Source organism: Cervus canadensis, chromosome 5, assembly GCF_019320065.1.
Source record: "Cervus canadensis isolate Bull #8, Minnesota chromosome 5, ASM1932006v1, whole genome shotgun sequence".
Lineage (NCBI taxonomy): Eukaryota > Metazoa > Chordata > Mammalia > Artiodactyla > Cervidae > Cervus > Cervus canadensis.
The window spans coordinates 4,519,008-4,533,991 of record NC_057390.1 but is presented as its reverse complement, the minus strand read 5'-3'; the positions used below and the strand labels follow the sequence as shown (position 1 = coordinate 4,533,991).

The 14,984-nt window shown below is 39.4% G+C and overlaps 1 protein-coding gene across 10 annotated transcripts in view; it reads left to right on the top strand.

The window, feature by feature from the left end:
* The window catches only part of REV1 (REV1 DNA directed polymerase), an 86,980-nt gene that overhangs the window by 16,208 nt on the left and 55,788 nt on the right, over positions 1 to 14,984 (top strand). For 6 of the 10 annotated variants that reach the window (XR_006269347.1, XM_043467921.1, XM_043467923.1 and 3 more), the window contains exons 2-3: positions 6,714 to 6,774; positions 8,157 to 8,283. Coding sequence is in view for 8 of the 10 variants with exons in the window: in XM_043467921.1 (XP_043323856.1) it covers positions 6,724 to 6,774; positions 8,157 to 8,283 (178 nt within the window). In the remaining 2 variants the exon portion in view is untranslated. Of the gene's footprint in view, positions 1 to 1,184; positions 1,384 to 6,543; positions 6,548 to 6,713; positions 6,775 to 8,155; positions 8,284 to 14,902; positions 14,978 to 14,984 lie in introns of those variants that run through there. The other 4 variants (XM_043467919.1, XM_043467920.1, XM_043467918.1 and 1 more) reach the window with 4 other exon arrangements.

Genomic DNA, 14,984 nt, shown 5'->3' with positions numbered 1-14,984 from the left:
TATACTCTGTTTATTAGTCCCTCTGCAGATAGATGACTTTAAAATATTTTGTCTCATTCTCTGAGTTGCTTTTTACTCATTTGATTTATCCTTTTGATGCAGATTTTAAAATTTTGGTTTAGTCCAGTTTATTTTTTCTTTTGTTACCTATGCTTTGATGTCATATCCAAGAAATCATTGCCAAATCCAGTGCCATGTAGCTTTTCTCCTATTTTCTTCCAAGAGCTTTCTAGTTTTAGGCCTTCCATTAAAGTCTGATCCACTGTCCATTAATTTTTGTATACGGTGTAAGACAAGGGTCCATTCTTTTGCATGTGGGTGTCTGAACATCCCAACTCCATGTATCAGAAAGATGTGCTTTCCCCCTCTGAATGGTCACAGGGAAGTCCTTTTAAATACACAGGTCCCTGGGGTGGTCATACTTTAAGCCGTTTATCAAGCAGCTTGTTGATTGTCAGCAGAGAATTGACAGCTAACTAAGGTAAAGAAAGAGGCCCTGAAGGAGAAGAGGCATTGCACAGTGACATGGTGAGAGCCACAGGGAAACTCGCTTTATTTTGACCTTGCCTGGTGACGGTCTGGGTGGCCACAGGCTGCTCTCTGCGTGTGTGTCAGTCATGGATTCTTATGCTACTGTAATTTGCATATTCATTCATTCATTGTGTATTCATTTGTATATCTGTATATTCTAGTTCATTTGTCAACTATTTCTTAAGTAACTATTAAATGAAGATAAGCTAAACCTATCCATGTATGTGTGTGCTGTGCTTAGTCACTTAGTCGTGTCTGAGTCTTTGCAACCCCATGGACTGTAGCCCACCGAGTTCCTCTGTCCATGGGATTCTCCAGGCAGGAGTACTGGAGTAGGTTGCCATGCGCTCCTCCAGGGGTCTTCCAAACCTAGGGGTCAAACCCAGGTCTCCTGCATTGCAGGTGGATTCTTAATCATCTGAGCCACCAGGGGCAAGAGTAATGAGACTGAATAAAAGCCACTCAATGTCAGTTTCATGACTTAATAGTCAATATACTTGAGGGTTACAAATACGTAACCAGTAGAGTAACATTAATATGTATTTGGGCATTTTCTAGATATGTAGTGGGAATTTCGCTGGTGTGTGCTGAACTATCTAGAATATTAATGATTCTTTAACAAATAAATAAATACCACTTTTGCTTGAAAACAGTTGCTCCTGGTGATGAACATCATCCTGTGGGGAGATACTAAAATCCACCAGTGATCCTAGGAAAGAAGACAGAACGAAGTTCTTTGCAGTGGTAACTTGACTAGCCTCGTAAGACACGCGTTGGAAGTCCTGAGTGAGCTGACGACAGTGTGCTCCGGCAGGTGTGAAATGGTGTGTCAGTCATTCCAGTATCGTTTTCGTAAGTAGGACCGTGCTGACACTCTTCATAGTGTTCTGAGTATCTCTGGTAAGAGCATGAGAGAGTCGGGAAATCTTTTGCATCGTGGGCACCCAGGGCTCCTGGGCTCCTGGAGCTGCTCTCCTGTTGGCCTCACACTTGCCTCATCTGGCAGCTGCTGGCATATATAGAGGGCGGGGCTGCACGGTGCCTCCCATGTGGTCTTTCTGATTTCATTACTTGAAGCCTAATAGGTGAATTTGGTCTTTTCCTGGTAAAGAATCTTCCTGCAATGCAGGAGACGAGATGCAGGTTGGGAGATGCAGGGCTGGGGTTAGAGCTCAGGTCTCGTGTCAGTAAATCTACTGTGTTGTATATAGACCACAGATAGCTTATTTAAAGGAAAGACATTTGTATCTTGCGCTATTCAAGCGGTTTCCACATACGTGGTCTCATTTGATTTTCACACTGTGGCCTGGGTAGAGTAGATTTGTATAATAATAGCTAGGGCTCAGTGGTAAAGAATGCTCTGCCTGAATGCAGGAGACCCGGGTCCGGATCCTTGGGTCCAGAAGGTCCCCTGAAGGAAGAAATGGCAACCCACTCCAGTATTCTTGTCTGGAGAAGCCCATGGACAGAGGAGCCTGGGGGCTGCAGTCTATGGGGTCACAGAGTCAGACATGACTGAGCACACACCCCCTCAGTGTTAGAGATCAGGGTACTTTTGCATACATGAATTCATTCTTTATCCATTTTTTTAAACTAAGTTTTAAAAACCCAGAAATTGGCTTCTACATTAATGCTTGAATAAGGCAAGGTTGGATGGTTATTCTAGGTTGTACATTACAGTCTCAGCAATGTGTAACACTTTCCTCAAGGCCACTGTGTACAATGGAACTAGATTGGGAACCCAGTCTGCAAGTTTCATTTAAAAACCAGAAGGCAGTTTTTATGTACAAGTCTGGCTTGATAACCGAATGGCTTGTTAAAGGGTGTTCTCGAGAGGACATACTGTAATTGAGAAGGTTGCTTGGAACCTAGAGGATGTGTTACGTCTGAGGGCTGCTCTCTCTGTCAAGCTGAGGTTCCCATTCTGGGGAAAGTCCTGTTTGAAGAGGCAGATCAGTCCTCTACTGTGGAAGTTCCTTTCGTGATAGAGCTTCTGAGCACAGGCAGAGACTCTTTCCATGATCCTTATTGGTTAGCAGAAACAGTATCAGTTCACAGCAAAGTGACTCCGCCTTAGCCATTCATACACTTGGATCCATTCTCCCCTAACTCCCCTCTGGTCCAGCTGCCAGGTAACGTTGAGCAGAGTTACAGTGGGTCTTTGTTGGTTACCTGTTTTAAATATAGCAGTGTACATGTCTAACTGGATAACTATCCCTTCCCTGGTAAACAAAAGTTCTTTCTCTTTAAGTCTGTGAGTCTCTTCCTGTTTTGTAAAAGTTTCATTTGTATCATTTCTTTTTAGATTCTTTTTAGATAAGGGATGTCATATGATGTTTCTCTTTAATTTTTTATGTTTCATTTCTGAAAATAGTTATTTAGTGTGTCTTCTGTAGGGCGCCCGAGGGGAACTCTAGTAGTCAACTACCCGAACCCCTGGTAGTAAGAGACCCCAATAATATAGTCATTGAGACTCCATCAGAGAGATCGCAGTTGACGAGCGGTCAATGAAGTCAGAGGCAGAGCCTGGATTAGAAATAAGTCCCTTTCCCCTAGTCTTTCATTCATAATCTTTTGATTCGTATGTTCTGACCATTACGCTACAGACAGTATCTGATTGTCATGTGGTTTTACTAAGTCAGTTTCTGACATTGGTTCATGCAGCTCTTTACTGTTTTCCTTGCTGTGTGTGTGTCTGTTTTTCCTGTATTTTTGATCTTCCATCTGAGAGGATTTTCTTTCTACCTAAGGGACATACTTTCTAATTTTCTTTAGACAACTTTGCTGGTGATATTAACCTCTTTTTATTTGCCTGAAAAAGCCTGTATTTCGTCTCTCTTGGCTGAATTTTTCTCTGGGTATAGAATTCTGAGCATCATTTCCTTTCAGCACTGTTGTCTTCTGCTTCTGTTGTTTCTATGGAAAAGATAGCTGTCTCATTACCGTATTTTGAACGGGATCTCTTTTTCCCACCCATGACAGCTTTTAAGACTTTTTTTTCCCTGTCTTTAGTTTTTCATAGTGTTACTATTATATGTTTAGATGTAGGTTCTTTATGTTTTGTTTCCAGTTTGGGACTCATTGAGCCTCTTGAATATGTAGTTTGATATCTTTAATTAGTTTTAGACTATGTTTTAGCCATTGTTTCTTTAAACATAACTTCTCTTTTTCCTCTTTACCCCCACAATTTACTTAAATTAGACTTTCTTATGGATATTCTGTATCTCTTTCCCTTCTGTCCATATGCTCCATATCTGGACATTTTACCTGTTCATTACATTCTTAATTTCTAATATTTTATCTTTTCACTTGAGAGTTGCTGTCTAGTTATTTCTGATATTTTCCAGTTCTTTACCAATAGTCTGAAGTTTGTCTTTCCCCTCTTTGAGCAAAGTAAACACGGTTACTTTAAAGTCTACATTAATTTCCTTTCCTAGAATCTGTGTAGGTCTGTTTATTTATTTATTTATTTATTTTTTCTGTTGGTTCATGTGATCATTTCTTTGTGTGCCTGGTTATTTTTATGTGCCAGATACAGTATTTGCAAGCTCGTGTGTAGAGATGTATGAAGTTTAGGAAGTTGTCTCCTCAGAGCATCCACATTTCCTTCTGCCAGGCGCCGTGGGGCAGCTGAGGTCACCTGGGTCTGCTCTTAAGGCTGGGATGACCCCGGGCAGGGTGCTCTGGACTGCCTGCCTCCAGTTGACCCTGACCCTGGGACCCTCAGCCCAGATGTGAAGAGCTTTGTCCTAGGACGACCCTGAGCCCCGGCTGGCATTCCCTTAGTGCTCACTGTGTGTTCTCAGCCAGAGGGGAAGGCCACCCGGTTTGGGGAGGTGATGTGATGCAGCAGGTCTCCTCTGTCAGCTGCCGAGTCTTGGCCCAGTAATTTTTCATCGTTTACTCGGCCTTCTGTGCCTTGAGGCTATCTTTTTAAACAATGTTTTGTCTAGTTTTGCTCCTCCTCCGCAGGGAGTTGGTCCAAATAACCAAATTGACTATTTGTCCTGAAATTTTTTCAGAGTAGAATTTGAATGTAAAAAGTGAAGTGTGTAAAAATAAAATAAAATGAAGTGTGTTTCTTGTTTCCGTTTCCCTTTTCTTGGTTTTTATTGAATCTTGGGCCAATAGGAGTTTGCTGTACATGGGTCAAATTACATTTTTCGAAATTTGATGAAATTACCTTTTCAGCCCTTCATTGCTTTTTGTTTTCAAAACTTGGTCTGGGGTAGCTTTATTTGGGAAGCTTAAAAGTTTCTTTAAAACTTTTCTTCAAAGAAATTTTGTGTCAGTGAGATCTCATTCATTAAGCCATCAATAAGGATTTTCGTATTGACCTTTTACAATGAGGCTCTTAAATGGTCAGGTGAATTAAACTTTTTAAATGTGTTTTGTTCTTAAACTTACCTTTGTGTAACAGATTAATGGTTTCGTATAATTTTTGTTATTATTCGTTCTTAATGTACAGTGACCAGAATGCCCACACTTTTCACTTGTAAGAGCAGATGTGTGGAGTCAGAGTTAGTCAAGAACTATGTGGTCACATTTCCCAGACTCCTTTAAGATAAGAGAGAGGTCTTGGGGGAGCAGCCTGGCCAGAGTGAGCCTGTTGAGACCAGAAGAAGTATTAAACAGCACTGATGGCTGTCCTGGCGCTCAGGGTGAACACACGCCCTTACTTGTCGGAGACAAAACAGCCACCCTCCCCTCCTGCGCGCACCGCACCTGCTCAGGGTTAGCCACTTGGCCTCCTGTTCTCAGAGCCTCCCCACCTGCCCCTTGTCCCCCTGTTGGAGTTAACTCTGAGGCTATCTCTGCATGTCTTTCAGGTGCCTTTTAGAGTAGGCAGTAAAAATTGGTAATTAATACAGAGTCACCAAGTAGATATTATAAATCCTGTATATACTAAGAAAGAAATATTTGAAGGAAAATGTCAGGTGATATATGTGGATAAAGTGTGGCTATTTTAAAATGTTACTCAATAAAAGATTGTTTTAAACCGTATCAGAACCAGTTTAACTTGGATACTGTATGACTTCTCCAGTGGTGTATGGTAACCATTCGGTATTAACCTATATAGTTACTAAATGAGAAAAATGGACCTCACATTAATTTTGTGAAGGATAATGCAGTCATGTCCCACCCAGGATGTAGCTGTTTGAATGAGAAGAATTCGACTTTACAAGGAGCCTCATGTAGTGCCTGCTTTGATTTATACCTTTATCACTGCTATGCCGGCTGACACTTGAGATGAGCCAGTTTGGTGGCTTTATGGTAGAGCTGGTCATGTGTTCCCTTAAGGAAAATGCTAGAGTTACTAATTTATTATCAGTGATAATCTTTCTGCATCATGTCCCTTAATTACACTGCTTTGATCGATTTCTTTTAGGATTTTTGCATAATTGATGAATTACACTGGGACTGCGCTCTTTTTTGTGTGTGTGCTTAGTCATATGACTGCACTCTTAAGTATGCAGTATGTAATAGCAAAGACAGAAGTCAAGGGAGTTCCCTGATGGTCCAGTGGTTGAGACTGCACTCCCAATGTAGGGGGCGCAGGTTCAATTCCTGGTTGGGGAACTAAGATCCTGCATGTCATGTGGTGTAGCAAAAAATAAAATAATAAATTTTTTAAAAATACAAAATTCAGAAGCCATATTTTAGGACAGTTTATGGAGGGAAATGATTTTTTAGGTTCTTTTAACACTAATTAATGTTAACAAGTAAGCACAGTATGTTAGTTGGATTTGGTAATGCTTTATATAAGTGGGTGTTAGGACTGATGCTCAGAAATGCATAAAAGTTTTTCCTGTTAAACTTGAAGGGATTTCCCTGGTGGTTCAGTGGTTAAGACTCCGTGCTTCCAATGCAGAGGATACGAGCTCGTTCCCTGATCAGGAAACTAAGATCCCGCATGTGCACGGCATGGCCAAAAATAAAAATGAGTTGTAATTAAAGTTTGATATTTCAACCTGATACTTATCTGCAAGGAGTTTTGGGGTGAAGTAGGAGAATGGTACGCCTTGGAAAAATTTCCTCAGTTTTATACTTTCAACTTGAATGAATTGAACATTTGAATTTATTTTACTTTCTCATTTTTCTTTATATTGAAATATAGTATCAATTAGTAGTACAGTCTGTTGAGAAATTGAAGTATTTCTTTTTTCTTCCCCCCAATACAGAAGCTCCACCATGAGACGAGGTGGATGGAGGAAGAGAGCCGAAGATGACTGGGAAAAATGGGTGTGTTTTAAAAGAATAAAAATAATTATATTGAACTGTCTCGGTATTCTTCATTCTTCTTTTAGTTTATAATGTGGTTTAAGGTCTTTTCTAAATTGTAAATCGCTTTAGACACCAACTCTGTGTGTGTATTCACAGTATATTGAAAGCTTAAACTTTGAGAAATTTTGTCCTGAGGAAATAAATGTTCTAGTGCACAGAATGTATTATATCATCGTTTTATCACAGATTTGCTAATAGTCCTAGATAACAGGAAGACATAGACATCCAGTAACAGGGGATTGGGCAAGTAGGTTATCTTCTGTAGCAAAGAAGAGTATGTACCTGTCATTTAGCTGTGTGCTAACCTGGCAGGATGGTCTTGTGGTATAAAGGAGTATTACATGTGATCCTGTGTGTGTAAAACTTATTGTGTTCTGAGGCACAGAAATAAGCTTTGAAAGTAAGATCCCATACTGTTAGCACTGAATGGATCACAGCTAATTTAAATTTTCTTCTTTTCTGGGAAAAGAAAAAAATTTTTAATGGCATGTGATATTTGAATAATCAAAAACAGTATTAAAAGTTATTTCCATTTTGGGAAAAATATATACCACTTCTAGACATCTACAATTTTACTTTGAAGACTTATAAATAAAGTGAGATTAATAAGTCTTAATAGATTTAGCTTAATTATTTCAGTGTTCAGGAAAGGTATAGCTGAATTCATAGATTTCTAAATGTCTTTAGCAGACGTAATAATGTTTTTACATTCTTTTTTTAAGTTGGTGTTATAAATTTTAGTACTACTATCAGATTGATTAGATCCAGAACCTAACCACTGAATTGTTTATTGTATTCTTATCCACATGTATGGGTAACTGTGTTGGTTTGTCAAACAGCTTCATTTAAATTGAAGTTTTTGATGTTAAGCTTACTATACAGAGAAGACAGTGGAAGCCAGTCTAAAATATACTCTTTAATTGACTACTTGTCAAATTTTTAATTGGTTTAAACTTTGTCATAACTTTTGTAGACAAGAGCAATATTCTGTGATATTACGCTTATTCTAGACTTACCTTTTTCCTCTTTTAACATAGTACTTACTGTTGTAAGAATGTGATAGAATTTTTCTTTAATTGGAGGTAACTGCTTTACAATGTTATGGACAGAATTATTAAAAATCGAGTTGACAGGAAAAGTCTCCCTTGACCTGCCTGTTGTATCACCTTGAATTATGGTTTATGTTATCATTATGCCCTATGTCATCCTTGTATGTTGATCACTGTCACAGAGTAAGGTCTTTTTTTTTTTTTTTTTTTTTAATTTTAATTTCATTTTAAAATGGGGAGGTGGGAAGGAAATAAAACTTTTATGATTAGTTTACTTTTCTTGAATTCTAGGGTGGGTATATGGCTGCCAAGGTCCAGAAATTGGAGCAACAGTTTCGATCAGACGCTGCTATCCAGAAGGACGGAACTTCATCAACAATTTTTAGTGGAGTCGCCATCTATGTTAATGGATATACAGGTTGACTGCATCTTACCTTTTATTTATCTCATTTTGGCGTGTACCTTTTTTTAGGATTGGGGTGACTTGTTTTAAATTCTGTTTTTAATTGTTTATCTTGCATATAAAAAAGATAGAAGTAAGACCCTCTGCTTAGATACTCCTTCCTCACGCTTTCTTTCCATCTCCCCTCAGCTTGCCATGGTCTTATTTTAATTTTTATCAAAGCACATGGTTTTTTTAAAAGTCAGACGAAGTTTAAAATGAAAAGTTGTAGTCCTCCTGCTTAAACAGCTCATCACACGTGTGGGGCTTTGTAAACTGTGAGCCTCGAAGAGGGGGGCCTTGTAGGGACCCTTCCCTGGGGACTCTTCAACTGTAATTGTCCAGAGGTCCTTTGGGGCTGGTGGGGGAATGGGTGGGGCGTGTGTCAGGCTCTCTGCATCCCGTCTTGAGGAGGGTGTAAACGCAGCAGCTGGCATCTGGTTGCCAACAGGAAAGGTGAGGGCCCAGTTCTCACTGTTTAGGAAGCAGAATCTCATTTACTCTCCTGCTGTATTTTTTTCCTCCTCTGTTTCCCTCCTGTCCTCCTGCCATGCCTGTTGTCGTTGAGTCCAGTGTCTAGAAGGGAAAGGATGGTTTTTCTCTGTGAGTTGGAGAGGAGATTGAGAATTTTAGTTCACAATGTCAGCCATCAGCTTCCTGTTTTACCAGCCATCCAAGGGCCCACTTTTCCCCTCCATTTCTTAGTTGGCCGTTAGCTACTTGTTTTTAAGGTCTCCGTGAACCAATTCCTGTTGGTTGTGTCTCCCTGCTCTTGGTGGGGGTGGCTCCTTGCATTTATTCACATCCTGGCGTTTATTGGATCTTACTGTAGCTGCCGGTTTACAGACAGGAGCAAGAGCGCCATTTCCACATTCACTACTCCTGTGTCCTTGGTGCCCCTGCAGTCTTGTGGGTAACTTGGGGTATTTGTTGATTAAAGTTAGGTTTCAGTTAAGCAATAATGTTGCCTGGTTGCATTTTATCAGACATCATTGACAATTTAGTCTAGGAATGCTAACTCAAAGCCAGTGCTGCTGCAACTTTGGGAAAATTCACATGCAGCTTTTCTACATAGGCATCTTAGAACATTCAAACTCCACAGACTTTCATGAGATGCATTATAAAAGACTAAAGATGTTAATAAAAAGACATAAACATTACTTGTTACATTAGCCAGTTTGGAAGTCTCCAGTTTACAGGGGCACCCTCATTTACATAAGAGGAAGAAGAGGAGATTCTTTGTATGAGGGAGAAGAAAATGAATGTTGTAGTAATCACTACCATGGTTGACAATTTGGAATTCCAATTTACTTTCATCACTAATTTGTATGTGACTGTTCGACATTTTCTTGTTTGGACCTTTTATTATCCCTGTCCTTTCCTTTGAGATAGGGATAATAATATAGTTTTTATTCTTGGTTTTGTTAGGATTACATTATAATTCCATAAGTAAAGTTCCATTAAGTTGACTTTTATAGGGATATGCAAGTTGTCGTGGTATAATTGTTTTTAGAAAAAATTTCCACTTGCAGTGACTGCTTTGCAGCTTTATAGGTGAAACAGAATCTAAGATCTCTGTGATGACTCCGCAAGTAAAGACTAGTGCTTTGGAGTCATTGAGACAGTGGGGAAACTCTATGATAATGTTGACTCTTACTCACGCTCCTCACAGACTTTAACTGATGTTCCAGGTTTCCTTGATTCCTTTAAAGCTCCCTGTTCTGCTATATGAGCTTCTCTTTGGTGATCCCCATCCCTTCCAACATAGTTTAGAGATAAGATCCCGCATCTTCTGGATACTCTGCCTCTGTTAACTTATTCTCTCTTCTCTTTTTCCTCCCAAACAGCATCTTTTCCCTTCTAAGTTCACTTCTTTGCCTTCCAACTTTTTTTTTTAATTAAAAATTTTTTTGACTATGGATTCACACACAGAAAAAATACAGAGAGAGACCATGACTCTTGTCCACTTTTCCACAGTGTAATATCTTTAAAAAGATAGTACTCTTATCAACCAGGATAGAGTATGGATGATATGGATACAGTCAAGATGCAGAACTTTTCACACAAGGATCCTCGTGCTTCACTTCTGTAGCCACTCTGCTCCTTCCTTAAGCACCTGGGGACTGCTAGTCTGGCCACCATTCACGTACTTTTTCAATTCAACAATGTTACATAAATAGAACATACAGTACGTTACCTTCTGGAATTAATTGGCTTTTTTTACTCAGCATAATATTCTGGAGAGTCATCCAAGTTGTTGTGTTTATTATTAATTTTATCCTTCTTATTACCGAGCTGTATTCCATGGTATGAATGTTTCCACAGATTAACCATTGACCCATTTAAGAATGTCTGGATCATGTCCTCTTTTTGACTGTGAGCACTCATGTACGAGTTTTTGTGTGAACATAAGAGTGCAGTTGCTGGGTTGTATGGTTGAAGTTGCGTGGTTTTTATTTTTCTAAGAAGCAGCCAAACTCTTTCCCAAGTGGCTGTACGATTTACATTCCCACGAGCAGTTTATGGGCGATTCCGTTTTTCTGCATCCTTGTTAGGATTTAGTGATTTGTTTTAAACATTTAATAGGTATGTAGTGATATCTCTTTGTGGTTTCAGTCTGTATTCCAGTTGCTCCACATCCTCATCAGCATTTTGTAAAGACAGGCTGGGTTTTTGTGGTTTTAATGTAGGTATTCTAACAGATGTGCAGTCCATCTCGTGGCTTTAGTCTGTATTTGCTGCTGGCTAGTGATGCCGAGCCTCCTTGCATGGGTTGCTTTGCCACCTGCCGATTCTCTTCAGTGAACTGTCTGTACGTGTCCTTTGCCTGTTTTCCAGTTGAATTGCTTGGTTTTTTACTGTTGAATTTTGAGGGTTCTTTGTTCTCAGTACTGCTCCTTTGTCAGATACGTGGTTTGCAAATGTTGTCTCCCAGTCTGTGGTTTGTCTTTCTCGCTCTTCACACAGTCTTTTGCGGAACAGAAGTTTTTTATTTTGATGGGATCCAGTTTATCAACCTCTACTTTTACGGATTGTGCTTTCAAGTCAAAAATCTTTGCTTGGTCCTAGATCCCAAAGATTTTCTCCTAGTTTTTTCTAAAAATTATACAGGTTTATGTTTCATATTTAAACTCATGGACCATATTGATTATTTCTGTTTGTTTTTTGTGACCTGTGGATATCCACTTGCTCCGGCACTGTTTGTTGAAAAGGCTGTTGTTCTTCCTCCATTTTGTACTTTTCTCAAAAATCAGTTGGCCGTATTTGGGTGGGTCTGTTTCTGGGTTCTGTTTTCTGCCCCACTGAAATATGCGTCTGTCTGTTCACCAGTTCCACATATCTTGATTATGGTCCTATATAGTAAGCTGTAATATCAGGTATATTATTTCGGTTTTATTCTTTGTCAAGATTGTTCTAGCTATTTTTTTGAGCCTGTGCTTTTCCACATAAAATTTAGGGGAAGTTTTTCTGTGTCTACAAAATAGGTGCCTTGCTGGGATTTTGGTAGGAATGACATTAAACCTATAGTTGAATTTAGGAAGAATTGACATCCTTGTTAAGTTTTCCAGTCTTTAAACCTTTCATCCCATTTTACTCTACGTTGATTAATTAAGCAAATATATTTTTTATGCTGCTTGTGTGTTAGGGATTGTGTTTGAACAGAGATGACAATGGTGGAGAATATGAATTTTGTGATGAAAAAGTCAATTTCTGAGCATTAGATACGGACAGAGGCAAGAGGTGGCAACACAGACAAAAGTAAGCCTTTGAGGTAGAATTGACTTTTTAAACTGGTTCTGGGTAAATCGATGTTTCTGGATGAAGCTGGGTAAAGGCATTCTTGTCCTGACCCTCACCTCCATTTTCACCTTGACACCCTCTGACTGTGGTCAGCAGGGCTGTTCTGACATCTCAGTTCCCTCTGCTGCTGTTCGTGCTGTCACTGTGATCATAGCTCCTCGCCTCACTTCTGTAACCTGGAGTCAGATTCATTCATTAATTAGATTTGCCTCCTTCCCTAAGCTTGGTCCATAGTGTATACATCTCAGAGCATTTTGGCTAGAAAACAAAACACCTGAGTGTCGTTTTGTTTTGTCAGGTTTCTAAATGTATTAAGTTTTGAGGAGTCAGAAAGCCCGTTTTGTGTAGTGACCCCTGGGCCTCCATTCAGCCCTTCCTCCTCCAAGTCTTGATCATTCACGCCTCGGTCAGATATTACCTTCTCCAGGAGACTTTCCCTGATCAGCTTTGTCTAAAATAAATTTCTCATCTCTTATCCAGCTTTGTTTCTCTTCATAGAATTTCCTTGCACTCGAGCTGGTACTTTCTGTCTGCCCAGTGGAGCACCGAAGGGAGTACCAAGGGCCCGGAGCTTGCGCAGCACGTTGTGAGATCTCAGTAAATATCAGCTGAGTGTGTGAGTGAGTGCCAGGGTGTCATGCTTGCACATCAGAATGTTAAAATGTGTTCACTTGTGTGCTAATTCAACTCCATTTTCTTAAGTCTCTAGTTTTTAAATAAGACACTGGCCACACTCTAGGCTTACTGGATTGTAATCTCTGGGAGACGGGCCCTGGGTATGTTTATCTTGGTGAAAGCTTGGGTCAGCTAGTGCTTCAGATATAGGGAGCTGTAATTGCTCTTCTGTGAGGTTGGATCAGGATAGTTAATACGGAAAGAAGTGTTTGGGTAATTTTCTGCCTTTTTCAGTAGGTGGATCAGAGACCAGGTCTGGGGACTTTGGCACTACTGAATTCTGTGGAAAAATGGGGCAGGCAGAGACATTCTGCAAATATGACTGCAAAATGAAATGGGAATATACACATACAACAGACTGATGTTCTAAGTGGTAGAGATCTGTTTGAAAACTGAACCTTTAACATTGATGTTTTCTGAGCATACAAATGTGACTTAGGGACAGAGCCCGTTTAATACTCTGATCTAATTCTTTTGAAATGGATGCCTTCCAGGAGTTATTTTCTGTGGATCCATACATGCTGTCTCCTCCCATTTCCTGTGGGACTCTGATCTTGTGAATCCAGGAATGGAGGAATTTAACCTCCTATGTGGGAGAGACTTACTGTGTTAGTTTATACCATTCCCTGTAATTTTGCCAGAGTCTGAAAGGTATTTGCTCCTATTAGAGGTTCTTTAGGCTTTTGAAACTTTTCTTCAGTTTTTGTTTGGTTGAGTGTATGTGGCTTTTAGCTGAATTTGGTAGTAAGTCTCACGCACTTGCTGAGGAGAGTGGATGGCCACTGGAGAAAGTCATGATGGACAGAGCTCAGAAGACCAAGAGTCTGCACAGTGGTGGGTGATTGTGGATACATCCTCTCATTTCCTCAGCAGTCAACACAGTGCTAAACTATCTTTCTCATTTACAGGACTGTGAAACTCAAATGAAATAGTGAAGGGTGTTACCTACTGTAAGACCATAGGAGGTGTAAACAGCTATTGGCTTACTTCTTCCTATCATGCATGTGACACGGCCAGTATTTAGTCAAGCTCTTTGGATGTGCAGAGTGAAATGGTGTGCATAGACTGTTTTCTCAATAAAGATCAAAGAAAACTTTTGTACAAGATTTTAAAATTTATAGAATGTGTTTGTTTATAGGATATGTTTTAGCCGAGTGAGCAACCTTTTTATAAGTTGTGCCCAGAGACTTGTCAGTGGTCTTCAATGGCTGTTCTGATGTTACGTGATGGCATTTACTGTGGCAGAATTTCACATGTGGAGCTTTAGGCCTAAACTGTGGTCCTTTTACCTTTTCTGTGCTTAAGTTGTTTCTTAATATGGTTGGTTTTAATTAATGTTAAACTTTGATTGCATACAGAATATTCCCGAAGAATGTTCTGTAAAATTAACAATAGGAATATTACAGAATATAATTGTTACAGATTTGCAAAGTATTTTTTATAAAATATTTGTAAGTTTTAAAAATTGTGCCATTCTATTTAGTGAGAAATATAGATAGCTTAGATAAATTATTTTCTAGTTGATCAAATGTTCTTTGATGTATCTTGTTTGTCAAGCAGGGATACATGTAACATAGAAAAGAAAGGTGTATTATGTTGTTCAACCTATAAGAGACATTTTAGAACTTATTTTTAGATTTTTTAAAACTTGAAATGTTGCCGTGTTACAGTCCTCTTACCTGAAGTTGGTCTCCTTTGTAGAAACATCTTTCAGGATGCTGAAGGAGCTCAGAATTTTGGTTTAAAGGGATGTTTCATTGGGATTTTAATTTGCATTTCTCTAATGATTAGTGATGTCAAGTGTCTTTTCATATGCTTGTTGGCCATATGTATATCATCTTTAAAGTCCTTTGGCCATTTTTAAATTGGACCTTTTGTTCTTGTTGAATTTCTGTTCTTTTTTATATAGTCTATTAACTCCTCCTCAGAGTGATCTCAGTTTGCAGATATTGCTTCCAGTCCCACAGGTTGTGTCCTTCATGTACAGAAGTTTTGCATTTTCATGTAGTCTAGTTTATCTGCTTTTCTTTTTGTTGCCTGTGCTTTTGGCATTGTATCTGAGAAATCATTGCTGAATCCAGTGTCATAAAGCTTGTCCCCTGTGTTTTCTTCCATTTAGGTCTTTCGTCCATTTGAGTTAATTTCTGTCATGTTATAAAGTCTCTTCATTCTTTTGCCCGTGGCTGTCCGGCAGGTGTGTT